Source organism: Urocampus carinirostris, chromosome 1 (genome assembly GCF_059441175.1).
Source record: "Urocampus carinirostris isolate Australia breed hairy pipefish chromosome 1, RoL_Ucar_1.0, whole genome shotgun sequence".
NCBI lineage: Eukaryota > Metazoa > Chordata > Actinopteri > Syngnathiformes > Syngnathidae > Urocampus > Urocampus carinirostris.
Window position 1 is genome coordinate 46,464,626 of NC_142349.1, and position 13,245 is coordinate 46,477,870.

At 39.2% G+C, this 13,245-nt stretch overlaps 1 protein-coding gene across 2 annotated transcripts in view; it reads right to left on the reverse strand.

The window, feature by feature from the left end:
• Positions 1-13,245, reverse strand: part of coro7 (coronin 7) — a 129,262-nt gene that overhangs the window by 7,469 nt on the left and 108,548 nt on the right. For both annotated transcript variants that reach the window (XM_088342432.1, XM_088342423.1), the window contains exons 11-27: positions 12,677-12,731; positions 12,548-12,605; positions 10,932-11,077; positions 10,765-10,863; positions 10,590-10,694; positions 7,715-7,874; positions 6,056-6,231; positions 5,883-5,991; positions 5,354-5,440; positions 5,137-5,279; positions 3,523-3,627; positions 2,918-3,003; positions 2,080-2,221; positions 1,918-2,007; positions 1,739-1,855; positions 611-746; positions 451-542 (exon numbers count right to left, since the gene is read on the reverse strand). In XM_088342432.1, the coding sequence (XP_088198558.1) occupies positions 451-542; positions 611-746; positions 1,739-1,855; positions 1,918-2,007; positions 2,080-2,221; positions 2,918-3,003; positions 3,523-3,627; positions 5,137-5,279; positions 5,354-5,440; positions 5,883-5,991; positions 6,056-6,231; positions 7,715-7,874; positions 10,590-10,694; positions 10,765-10,863; positions 10,932-11,077; positions 12,548-12,605; positions 12,677-12,731 (1,906 nt within the window). The remainder of the gene's footprint in view (positions 1-450; positions 543-610; positions 747-1,738; positions 1,856-1,917; positions 2,008-2,079; positions 2,222-2,917; positions 3,004-3,522; positions 3,628-5,136; positions 5,280-5,353; positions 5,441-5,882; positions 5,992-6,055; positions 6,232-7,714; positions 7,875-10,589; positions 10,695-10,764; positions 10,864-10,931; positions 11,078-12,547; positions 12,606-12,676; positions 12,732-13,245) is intronic.

A 13,245-nucleotide genomic window follows, 5' to 3' on the forward strand; every position in this document is an offset into this window, starting at 1 on the left:
AGACGACTTGAAGCGATCTAGCAGCAGCAACAGCAGCAACAGCCAAGCAAGGTGCGGAATCGACCTTGCGACTTCTATGTCCCAACACAATCATGCTAATATTTTCAGAATAATTACTTTAAAAACTATATAATGATTCTGATATAGATGAAAACATATATACCTATGTACAGAATCAGTAATTTGAAATTAAATTTGTATTTTACCATCCCAACAGATTTTTAGGCTTTACACTCAACTCGTATACAGATGCTGCCCTACTTACAGATATATAAAATTTCAGGTTTTTCTTCAGCCAGGGTCCTGTTAATCAAGTTAGCAAGGGTGGGTTTCAATACTTGAAGGCCAGGTCGGGCCGGGCTGAATTTTTTAGGCCCGATCTTACTTCTATGTGACGCTATATTTGGATGCAAAAGAGAAATGAAATCTATTAGCTTGTGTGCTCCTCACTTCTTCTTTCTTTTGCTCGTCCGTTTTCTCTTCCAAGTAGAAAGACGAAGGCATGTACTTCCTCACCGCGGCCTCTTTGGGGGCTTCGCTGACTGACAACACATTAGCAAGACTTCATGTTGACCGCCAGAGAAAGGAATGTGTGGCACAGCTGGCTTACCTGGCATCATGTCCGCGGGCCTCAAGCTGATCTTCCTGAGTTGGCCGTCTGTCTTTTGGAGCCAGGCCGAGGCGCTCAGCGCTGGTTCCCAGGACACCAAGGTGTCTGGATACAAGTCATCCTGGAAAAACTCTTTCTGCGTGGGGGCACAAAACAAAAGGCATTTCAGCATCAACTCATCAAGGTACTAAATCAGGGATAAGAAACATATGGCTCGCAAGTTAGAAATGGCTCATTTCATGAGTACATCTGGCTGGGAGATAAAATAAAGGCCATGGTAATTTTCACTGTGTTTTTTTTTTTCAAATATGAGTGCATGCAAAGCCAAAAGCAACACAATAAGCCGTTTGTTCCATAAGAAATAGGGTAAAGTTGCAACTACAGTTTAAACTCACGGTGTAAAAACAACAGAACCCATTTTGGCTGTAAACTCCTAAAGAATCTTTTATATGGAAGCTCATTAAACAATTGATGTCAACTATTAAGACACTTTATGATGAAAACCCAGAACAGAACAAACTGTAAACACCAAAAAAAAGCCAGCCAATCACCAAGCACAATTTCATTAGGCAGTAGGGTGAGCGGATCTCTGCACACATATCGCACTCCCCTAAGACATCAGTATGCTGGTTTGTAGTATTTTGTGAATTATTTTTACAGATCTCTGCTTTCATTATTTATGACAAAAAAAGAAAGTCATAATGGGTCTCAATGTTTTTAACTAACAGTGGGAGAGAAAAAAATATTAAGTGGTATATTTGTTTGTATGGGACACAGGCTCTGGCATCATCATTGTTTCATAGATTTGATCAAATCATCAAACGTCACAGAGTGAAAATGTCCTGAAGAATTAACTTTTGTTAGTTTCGTTTAATTTCCATTTAACCTAAACGGTGTGGATCTCATTTTTTTGATCGTACAAAAATACATAAGATGGCAGAAAATACATAAAACTCTTTACCTCAGTTCAACAAATTGCCAAAAGATGGTGCCCAAGTACTACTTAGGTCAATGCAATATAGTTCCTTGGGTTCAAGTGGTCGCCTACGTAATACCTGTTGCTCCTCAAACAAGAATAAAATATACCCAAAATGGCCTTGCGTCCACTAGGTAGCAGTGTTGGCTCACCTTGACTCTAGGCACCTTGAAAACCAAAGGCTCCACAGAGGTTTTGGTCAGCATCAGGGCAGCAGCTATCTCCACCTCACGCACGTTACACTCACTCTTAGGGAGAAAGGCCAAGCCCTGGAGAAGATCAGATAAAGATACTCAGGAACATGGATTTGCTTGATGATCTACACTCTTACCTTATGAGGCTCAGAACTGTTATAACTGCTGCACTCCATAAAGTATGGCTCCTCAGGGACAATCTCATAAATATGCACCCGTGTATCCCCCTTGAAGACCAGAATGAGATTTAATTATTTCCTTCACATTGCTATTTTACACTCCATCAAAGTCACACTTACCTTCCCAGTCAGGAAAACCACGCTAGTGTCTGGGTCGTAGAAAGGAATTAGGGTGGAAGGGGAGACATCTACAGAGACGCTGCCCACCACTCCGGAGGAAAGAGAAGTGGCTGAATACAGGTAGAGGCCTCGCTCACTTCGGCTAAACGGCAAACAAGAGCATGGCCAATCTAAATAAATCTACTTATCATCTGGAAAATACACTAACCAAAACATTTGTCTCTTTAAAACAAAACACAAAAATAAAGGTGCTGTTTGGAATGTGAACTACTTGATGAGGCCATCTTCTGGATCAAATTATCATTGCAGCCTCTCTCAAGCTGCTTGTGTGGTGGGTGCAAGTACATGCATTTCTTAGATGTGCTCAAATAAAGTCTTTTTACATCTTTTTGGGGGTTGGGGTTGGCGTTTGGACTGTATTTGAAACAGTACTTTTCATACTTTCACCGTTTTCATGCTACACTAACAGAAAACTGTGAGCATGAGCATGAAATCCATCTCCACCCCTCTTCCTCCTTTCCTGCTTCCTAAGGTGTTGTCCCAAACACCTCTAATAAAAAAATAAATCCCCATTAGGGCTCTTTAAACTCAGTTGGACATTGTTAACACATACTTCATAGAAAATTATTTAACTTTCAGCTTTTTAAGGACACTTCAAGAGACCCCAAGCCCAATTTAAGGTTTTCACCAAACAAAAGACAAAATTTCTGACAGATATATGATCAAATTTCTATCAGGATGCCAGTGTAGTGTAAAAATGACACACCAACAAATCTTGCAAGTAGTTTTCCTTCCTGTCCAATCTACAAAATGTATCACTGATAAAGAGAGTATCTACCTGTTAAATCCAGACACCAGCAGGAACTTGCCCTTGCACACCCACACCACACGAGCTCCTCTATGGCCTTCGGGACCTGGACCCTCCTGAAATTCACAAATGCATTGACTAAGAAATAGAGGATTTAAAAAAAAGTTTTTACATGTTTCATTTCATGTCAACACGCACACTCATATTCTCATGAGAAAGTACTCTTCTCACACTTGCTTTGGAGTTTCCCCCCTTTTCACTCTAAACATTATATTTTTGCTAGAGAGTAAAGAGAAGAATGGTAAAAGAAAAACCATCAAACTATAAAATATATATCATGACTCAAACACTGTGATGATTTCTAAATGAACTAACAAATGATTATTATAATAAAGTAAGATATAGTTTGTTTATATGATTGATACAAGAAGCGTCCAAAGTTATTTCGGGGACGGGTCTCTTATAAGCCTTTGGCTTCATTTTGTTATTCCTTTTCCAGGTGATTTGGTCATTTAGTGATGTGATGTTGCAACATGATAGAAAAAAAATAAAAGAGAAGAATACAAATGCAAACATTGTAGTAGAATAATTACCATCTATGAGAAAAACCAGGATGGTATCTGATGGTAACTTACTTGCACAGGGGACTCAGAATTGCGTGGGTCGTATATACGAATTTCGCCATCTTTGCAAACGGTAACAAGCAGCTTGCCATCCGGGCTCCAGGCCATGCAGAACACCTGAGTGAGAACCACACCAGGGGAGAAGTGTATAAGTGAGATAGTGATACGCTGGTTATTATACACATCATTTTTTTGGCATTGGATTAAAAAAACAAAGCCTTTGAGAAATCTGTATACAGCGGCCCCTCTACGGACCAGATTAAAGAATTCTCGGGTCAAGCCTGTATCTAAAATTTCTTGTATTTCAAACAAATTTTCCTCATCTAAACTACTTAATAAATACCTATTTGTGTGTTGTTTTATGTGACTTACTGTATGCTCCTGATTTCCATAAAATGTTACACAGTTGCACTATAGGCCTCTGCCGGTGTCTTTAGCTGGGTTGGGTATAGCTCATTGTTCTGTTCTGTAGCAATGATTGGTCCCCTCTTGAAAGTGCTGTGGGTAGGTTGCTAGCCTCACACACCCTTGTCAGAATTTGCTGTCTTTCCAGCGTCACCTATCATCATTGTTTACCATCCAGCCTTTACTTTGAAGTCACTGGTGACCCAGGCATGTCCAAGTTTTAACATACATAAATTAGTTCTACCTTTTCCAGTCACTCAAAAGAAGGGACTATAGCTTTCAACCAGGAGAAGATGTCCTCAGTTGGTGTCCAACTGTCACTGGTCGTTTCGATCCTGAACCACAATGCCCTCAAGTTGGCGGGCCGACAGTGATGGCCAGTCACTGCTCATCTTCTCCTGGTCCACAGCTAAACTTCTCCCTCCTATTCCCCCACCAGGGTTGTGTGAGAGGTGTCAAAGCACCCCCAATAAATACCAACAAAATCGAAAAAAAAAAAAAAAATCTGTCTTTTGGTTGGTAAACCACTGACCCATTCAAGCAGCAGATTCCAATTTTCTATCGGGCAAGGCTGTTTTGCTTGGAAGACATAACTGTACACCAATTAATCCGTTCCGGGCCTCCCAAAATCCTCCAAAATAAGCCGAAAAAGCCATTAACAGGCATGAAAATGGGCCAGGGCCTAAAAAGGTGTGTAGAGGAAATGACACATTTATGTATTGTGTATAGTTTTTGATGAGATATCGTTAAACAATTTTATTGGACTTGTTCTCAGCTCAAACAAAGCATTGAAAGTGACAATTGTTGTTGAATACAGGCGACCACGGTTCAAATCATTTATTGACAACTATGAAACTATGCACACAATGTTTGTTTGTTGTTTGGATCCCTTAACCAGTAGGGCCGTAGGGGCGCCATTTCCTGTCGTACGTCTTGAGCAAGTACAGCATGGTGGTGCCCATCCCTCTCCAGGCCAACGTTTCTTGTCCTTCTAAGTCCGATTTATCTTACTGTACACACACAAGAGTGCAAAACCTGTATGGCGGGAAGTAACCCTATGCCGGCGGCGAGCGTTCTCGAGCGGTGCCATCTGGATATTCTCTAAATTTGGATTTTCTAGCGTATGTCGGCAAAGATTGTACTCTTGTACTGTATCTCGAATTCCTCGTAGCTACAATAGGTAGAGGGGACACTTTATCGTGAAGTTACCATATGCCTTACCTGATCTTGGTGCCCAGTGAGGAGCTTCACCTGCTCGCCATCTTCTAAGTTCCACAGTCGGACAGTAAGGTCATACGATGAAGACACAAGCAGGTCGCTGGCCAATGGGTGAAATTTGATGGAGTAGATTTTTTCGGTGTGGCCTAAAAAATATATATATCGATTTTATCGTAGCTCATTTTCTATTCAACCATCTTCTCTTGTGTGACATGCTCACCTCGCAGGATGCATTCAGGCTCAGTCAGCGTTTCTTTGAGGCCGCCCTCTGGCACCTGCCACACTCGGATCTTTGCGTCCTCACCAGCTAAACACAGATGACACATGTGTTACTTAACCAGTGTTAGGATTAATACGCCACAAGGGAGCGCGTTCCTGGAAAGCAATTACTCTTCTTGGTAATGTGTTATTAAAAAACAAAAACTGTAGTTTCAACATGGTACATTACTGTAAGTATTAAAAGAAGATGATGAATTACAACGTCATGTAATTGCCCACTGTTCCCCCTTCACTTAAGCTTCACGTACAATCCTCGATCCGCCAACAATATTATCTACAGTAATATTATACTAGTAAGTATACCTAACTACTGTTTTTCAGTAACACACCCAACACTTTACATAACTATTTTAATTAGCAGGCTTGTAAATGTGTTTAATTTCATTTAATAATTGAATTGTTTTGTATTTCAATAATTACAATAAAAATAAATCTTATTTTATTCTAAAATGTTTTAACATTTTACTCACCCACAGCAAGTCGATGTGCGTTAAAGGGGTCCCAACAAAGGTCGGCCACATTGACAGAGTTCTGGATTGTGGGCAGCGCAGTGTCTGGCAATTTGCCTGGATGGGAGCGCTAAGGAGAGAGGGCCCACTTATTGCTTGAATTCCAATTTTCTACCCCGCCGCCCTCAAAATACCTCAAAAATAGCGATCTGGCCTCCAGATATGGCGAGAGGCACTGCGGTGTGCTTGCGATTGACACAGAAGCCATCGCACTCGCCAGGTGTGGTCAAGTTGAGGTCGCGTACGTTGGTGATGTGCAAGTCGCGGTGCAGCACTACACCCTGGATGTGTCTGAACTTGGAGCTTGTTCCTGGAAAGTTGTTAAATGTAAAAATACTAGACACATCAGCATGATGATTCAAAAGCCTCTGTTATCCCCTAGTCCAGGGGTTGCGATTTGCTTTTAAACCTGGAGCTACTTTTTTGTTATAGATTAGCGCAAAAGGCTACTAGTTTGATATGCATTTCTAAAATAACATGTTATTACGAAATTGTAATTATTAGGTTAAAATAGGCTCATTCCACAACTAAACATGTCAGTTAGACATCAAACTTCATCGACATCAACGAGATCCTTTCAGAACCAATATGCGGGCTACTCAGGGGTGCCCGTGGGCACCACGTTATTGACCCTTTCCCTAGACCCTTAGCCTTAAAGTACTGCTATTACAATACACCAAACAAGTCCAAATTACAAATCCATCCGTCCACTATCTGCACCCATTATCCTCAGTAGGGTCACGGGGTGCTGGAGCCCATTCCAGCTGTCATTGGGCAGTGGGCAGGGCACATCCTGAACTGGTTGCCAGCCAGTCGCAGCGCACACAGAGAAAGACAGCTCCCTCTCTCATTCACACCTAGGGACAATTTGGACCCGCCAATCAACATAACCTGCATGTTTTTAGAATATGGTAGAAAACCAGAGTGCCGAGGAAACCCACGCAAGCATGGGGAGAACATGAAAACTTCGCACAGGAAGGCTGGTAGCTGGATTTGATCCCATTACCTCAGAACTGTGCCGCGGATGCGCTAACCACTCAGCCGCTGTGCCGTCCCGGGTTATAAATATTTCAGAAAATGTATTGTTTTTGCAAAATGTATTACAAATAAATTATTGTTAACCTTAAATGCTTACAAATTCGATACTAAAGAGAGTAATAACTTAATGGACATGGAGTAATATTTGACCACTAGATGCTGCTGAATAGTATAGTGGAACCAAAAACAACTGCTACAAAGCACAAGGAAGAATCCAAACGACTGAGATTCAAAGTAACCTAAATTCACCATATCTCTTCAATTTGATTCCCCTAGCCTTTCACAAGGTTTTTGTGTGAACCCGTAGCAGCAAGATGGCGAACAATCATGTCTGCTCTCTCTAGGTGAGCCTTGTTATGTAAAATAAAACACATTTCTGGAACTAAGATAATTTAAATAAATGCATGTCAATATGATAGTTCATGTTTTTCTGTTTATTATTCAAATTAATATCTTTTATATGAATGAATGTAGGTTGATTTACCACTAGGAGGCGCTAAATAATGTTCCTTTAAATTACGCTTTAGGTTTACAATATCCAAAGCTGGCTGAGCTGTAATTCTTCCCAACATTTTTTGTGTTTATTTTACCCCACATTGACTACCATTCAAGACAAAATTTATGCTTGGATATATCTTTTTATAATGACATTCTTGTATGTTAAATTGTATCTCAAACCACTATACGGCTGTGGTACCAAACTGGTTAAAAACTTCAAAAGTTCATTGGACTTGGTTTCTGGTCTATGTTCCTACCAAAGAAGGTCTGGAACGCTTTGGCTGTATGGCCAGGACTGGGCGATGGTAGGAAGCCAGAGGAGAGGCCCGAAGTGGATGAGGGTGAGCGGGATGCAGGGGCGCTGCTTGTCGGGGTGCTCAGAGGACTGCTGGAGTTGGAACAGCCGTGGGTCAAATCCTGGGCCAAAGAGTCAAACCATGTTACAGCATTGTCTTTCAGAGTCTAGAAGAAATGTCTTAAATCAGAAATACTTTATAGCAATAGTTGGGCAGACTACAATTAGTAACACACATTCTTAACTCGGATTGGACGTCTGAAAATAATACATCTTAAAATCCAATCATACATACTGGAAGCAGTACAAATGAGACAAACAGCTAAAAACAGAATGTTTTAATAAGATTCATAAAAGTTGATGGGCTTCGTAAAGAAGAAAATGTTATTCCGCTACATAAGGCTGCATTGAACTCGTTATTTAAATCGTTTCCACGTAAGTACGCGTCTGTCTCTGCTAAGGTGCATTTATTTCGTCAGAAACCTTGTTTCTTTTATCTATCTTTGAACAGTGACACAAGCAACCACCAATTGGCACTTGTGAGCAGGGTTAGGAACTTTTTTTTTTACTGTACTGTCTGTGCAGTGTATATAGCTGTAGCACCACATATATATATATTTTTTAATCCATAGAGGGTTCACCCAAAGAAACTGAGTACACAGACTTACAATTACACAATCTTCAAATTCATTGTTGATTGGAGGGATTTTGGTGATTTGATGACCTGATTGAATGGTTGTTAAAAAAATAAATCGATGAATAAGACGTTACTCAGTACTTGAGTAGTTTTTTTTAAAAATATTCATTATTTTGTTAAATATTTGGATGACTACTCTTTACTTCTACATGAGTCATTATTCTGAAGTAACTACTTTTACTTGAGTAAAATTGATGGGTTCTCTACCCACCACCATGTAGACCTAACCAATTCTAAACGTTTGCATCAATAAATAAATATACATGCAGATTTCTACAAGACACATTTCGAATTTTGCTTTTTTTCATAAATAGAATATTTTCATCAATATAGTTTTGAAACACTAAGAATTTAAACAAAATAAAATATTAGGTGTTTGTTTTTAATTTTGATAATATGCATTTAAATAATTAATAAAGCCAAATTCCTTTTAAACTATAATGCATTGTATTTCTGTCATACTTGACATATTGTGCAGAAGTCTGGGGCAATAATTACAAAGGTTCACTAAAGCCCCTTTTTATCCTCCAAAAACGTGCAATTACAACCATACACAGGGTGAGATATCGGGATCATACTAATATTTTATTCCTGCAGTCCAAATTATTAAAATTGGATGATTGAGTAAAATTTTTCACTTCACAACTGCTATTTAATGTCAACAAAAACATAGTGCCAGAAAAAATGCAAAAATTATTCACTCGGAAAGAGGGAAGTTATAACTTAAGGGGCTGTAGTAAATTCAAAATACCAGGAAAGGTATGTGTGTGTCTGTGTGTGGAGTCAAACTTAGGAACAATTTACAAGACGAGATCAAACAATTTCAAACAATTCACGTGTTAAAATTTAAATACAAAAAAACATTACTGGCAGAATACAGAGATGAAGAAAATGGGGTATGAGTGATACTAGAGATCGGAAATACTGTGTTTACAACTATAGTTAACCTTGTTGTTATTGTTACTATTATTATATCACAACTGTTGCTATTGTTGTTATTATCATTGGTGTCACATATGTGACTAGTAGAATTATAACGTTAATAGATGGGTACTACGATGATTAGTGTATAACATATGTCATCTCATCTCATCTCATCAGCTGTACCGCTTATCCTCATTAGGGTCGCGGGGGGGCTGGAGCCCATCCCAGCCATCTCCGAGCAGTGGGCAGGGGACACCCTGAACTGGTTGCCAGCCAGTCGCAGGGCACACAGGGACAGACAACTCATTCGCTCATTCACACCTAGGGACAATTTACACCGGCCAATTCACCTGAAATGCATGTTTTAGGAACGTGGGAGGAAACCGGAGTGCCCGGAGGAAACCCACGCAAGCACGGGGAGAACATACAAACTCCGCACAGGAAGTCTGGAGCTGGATTTGAACCCACGACAGGTTCCCATGACATGAACTGTGCCGCACAAGCGCTAACCACTGCGCCGCCGTGCTGCCATAACATATGTGACTATTGTTATTATTATAATTATTGATATCCGACCTATGTGATAAGTATATCCGTGAGATTTTGTTATATTTTGACAAAAGGGGAACTATCTGTAAAATTTAATTAATAGGAAAGATGAAGGTAAAGAAAATAAGCGTCTGCTTCTTACTACCCCTTTTTGAACATGTTATGTTAGCATTATTTTTGTTGTTGAGTCATTGTTTTTATCCTGTTTTCATTTCACAATGTTGAAATAAAGTTTTCATTCATAAAAACAAAGTGCAGTAAGGCTAGCTCAGAAAGCTTTTTTTCTTGAGTTAAATTTGATAGATATTCTGTAGTTTGAATTAATCTTTAGTCTGTGAAGCCCTTTGAGACTCCCTGTGATTAAGGGCTATACAAAAAACATGACTAAATAACATGTATACATGGTTAAAAAAAATTGAGTACAGAAAAATGTACCCAAATGTACCTTGTGCAGTACACATTAAAGGTGGGGGGCATTGTTAAAAAGTAGAAAGGAGAATATTTTCTCTATTGAAGCCCTAGTGTATACATATATATATATATATATATATATTGTGTGTGTGTGCTTATACACCTGCGTGCGCACACACGCACGCGCACACACGCAAACGCGCACTTCTATACTTTTCTGACCTCGATAAAATACCACCCAAAACTGTATGCTCACCTTGCTCTCTCCACTGATAAAATCCTTCTTTGGTGGTGCCGGGTTAGCTGATGGAGTCTTGGTGGCCTTGGGCTGCTTGTCTGGATGTAGACTGATTTTCTCTACCTGGACACAACATTTGAATGTTTTCAATTAATCAGACAATCAAGCCACCCGTGCGTCATTCCATTATCACCTCCTGGTTACCCCCCATCCACCACTCTTCAGCAGACATAGCCGGAGTACTGCCTGCCGTGTCAGGAAAAAGGTCCGTGTGGAATTCTTGGCCGGAATTCTGTCAGGAAAACAAATAATTTCATCCAGCCTGATCCTTACTCTTTTGGTGAGGGCAAAAATGAGAACCTTGCGAGGAACTTGATAGCTGATGGGCACAATGGACTTGTCCGTGAGTTGGAGCACTCGCATGACTTCGCAAGACATGACGTCCAACGCTAGCTTGGGCACCATTGCTGCACCGCGGGTTGACATCTCAGTTAAACAGTGGCTCACTGAAGAGGGGGGAAAAAAATCCAATCAGCAAAATTCTTGATTGAAATCAAAACATAATTAGTAGGAAATTATCTTAAATGATTGTGTGTCATCAGTAGCGAATGGTAGGCAGTGGGTAGAGAAGGGGCATGTCTTATACAGGAACAATTAAAGCAATTAGGCAAACGTAAGCACAAAATCTACAGTAAAAGTGAGCTGAATTTTGGTCATCTTATTTGTAATATTATTTTTGCAACACATCATGCCAGGAGAAAAAAAACGTCTCGGACATTACCCAGAAAAATAATTATTCCAGCGGTTTAAAGACAAAAGAGAAAATAAATGTGGAGTGTCTCAACTGTGCTAACTTTCAGGATTGCACAAGCCAATAAATATGAAGGCTGTATCGATTCCACAGGTTGGTGTAGACTTTTTCTTTTACAGTATTTACAGTGTTAATGTTACTGTGTACCTGACTTGTTAACCTGACTGCCCATTTTGCACATCTGGTTAGCTACTCTTCTTGCACTATCGGCACTATGGTAAAATACTATACGTAGCCAATTACAATACAACTTTATTTATATCTGTACATTCAAGGAAACTGTGGGGGTCAGATGCATCGACATTTCGTTCTGTATACACGTGTACTAGAATGACAAAGTAGATCTGAATCTGAATCTGAATCTGAATTTATATTATCATAAGGCTATCTAAGCAGTTTTAGGGGGTCAGCTTCAATGTGAGGCTATATGGTAATTTGCAACTATAGTTACTTTCAGAGAAAAACGCTACTTTAGGGTAATGCGGTCTTAGGGTAATGCAATTATTTTTGAAATGAAATAACTATTTACGTTTTTTTCAGTAACATTTCCAACACTGGATATCAGTAATAGCTAGTGTAAGTCAAGTCATGTTTATTTGTTTTGCCCTTAATCACAAAGAGTATCAAAGGGCTGCACAGATCAAAGACTATTGCAAACTACAGACGATTATGACACCATCCCCTTATATTGTAAAAATAAAATATAGGTTATTCATATTCTATAGAATAGACGTGTACTATTTATACATATTTTTATATTATGGTTGTGGGGCACAAAGAAATAAAATGCAAAATAATAGTCCTGCAAATAAAAAATACAGGTCTAACATACCTCCCAAAAACACATTTACAGTGTCATATTATTTTGGTTTGGCACAATCACACAATAAATTACATCATAATTTCCTATTGAATGGATATACTCAATATTGTTATAAATTATATTAGTTGACTTATTGTTTTCCCTCTAATGACCATAATGATCACCGACACAGAAACGTTAATGCACGAACAAAGAGGTAATATTTTTAATTTCAAAACGCAATTGCCATTTCATACTTTTCACACAAAAATCTAATTAGTCACAAAAATGCATCAAAATGCATTTTGCAGTAGAATAAATGAACATGCCACACTTGGAGATAATCAAGGAGTATAAACTTGCCTTGAGAGAGGAAGGGCTCAGAGGTGGACACTTCAAAACAGTCAGCCACTGTGTCACCCTGTATACAAATATTATCTCAATATACCTGCGTGTGAAAAAAGTGGTTTTATTACATCAATATTAAGTTACCATTCCAGCCAGCACCAACAGACCGGTATCTTCATCAAAAAGGGGAATCAGCATCCTAAAAAGGAAAAAGACAAAGCAGCCGTTAATATCTGTGCGAGGGAACACTGTAGAACACTTGTGCTAATCTGAAACTTAGACTGTGATTTGATTAGACATAGGTGAAACATTGCAGACATTCACTACAAGAAGACGCAAAACACCCCCAACAACAAAAAAATTGCCTGCTTTTTGTCTGCTCTAAAACTGGTTGCGAGTTGAAAGCACTCGGGCAAACTTATACACCCTATATTCCTCACTTAAATATAGGAGGTTGATAGGTTGATATCAATGACAATAAAGATGATTCAATTCATTTCATTTTTAGGAGTCCAGCCATTAGTTCCACGGGAGCCAGAGACAACAATAAAGCAAACAAAAGAATGCTTCTATTTATTGATAGACACTTTTTCTTTCTCATTAAAAACAAACAGCAAGAGGGGCACAGGATTGTTTGTTTGTGGCTTTTCATTTAGGTACAGCGCAAAAACCCCAACATAAATCATTGATTATCAAAAGAAAAGAACAAAGTA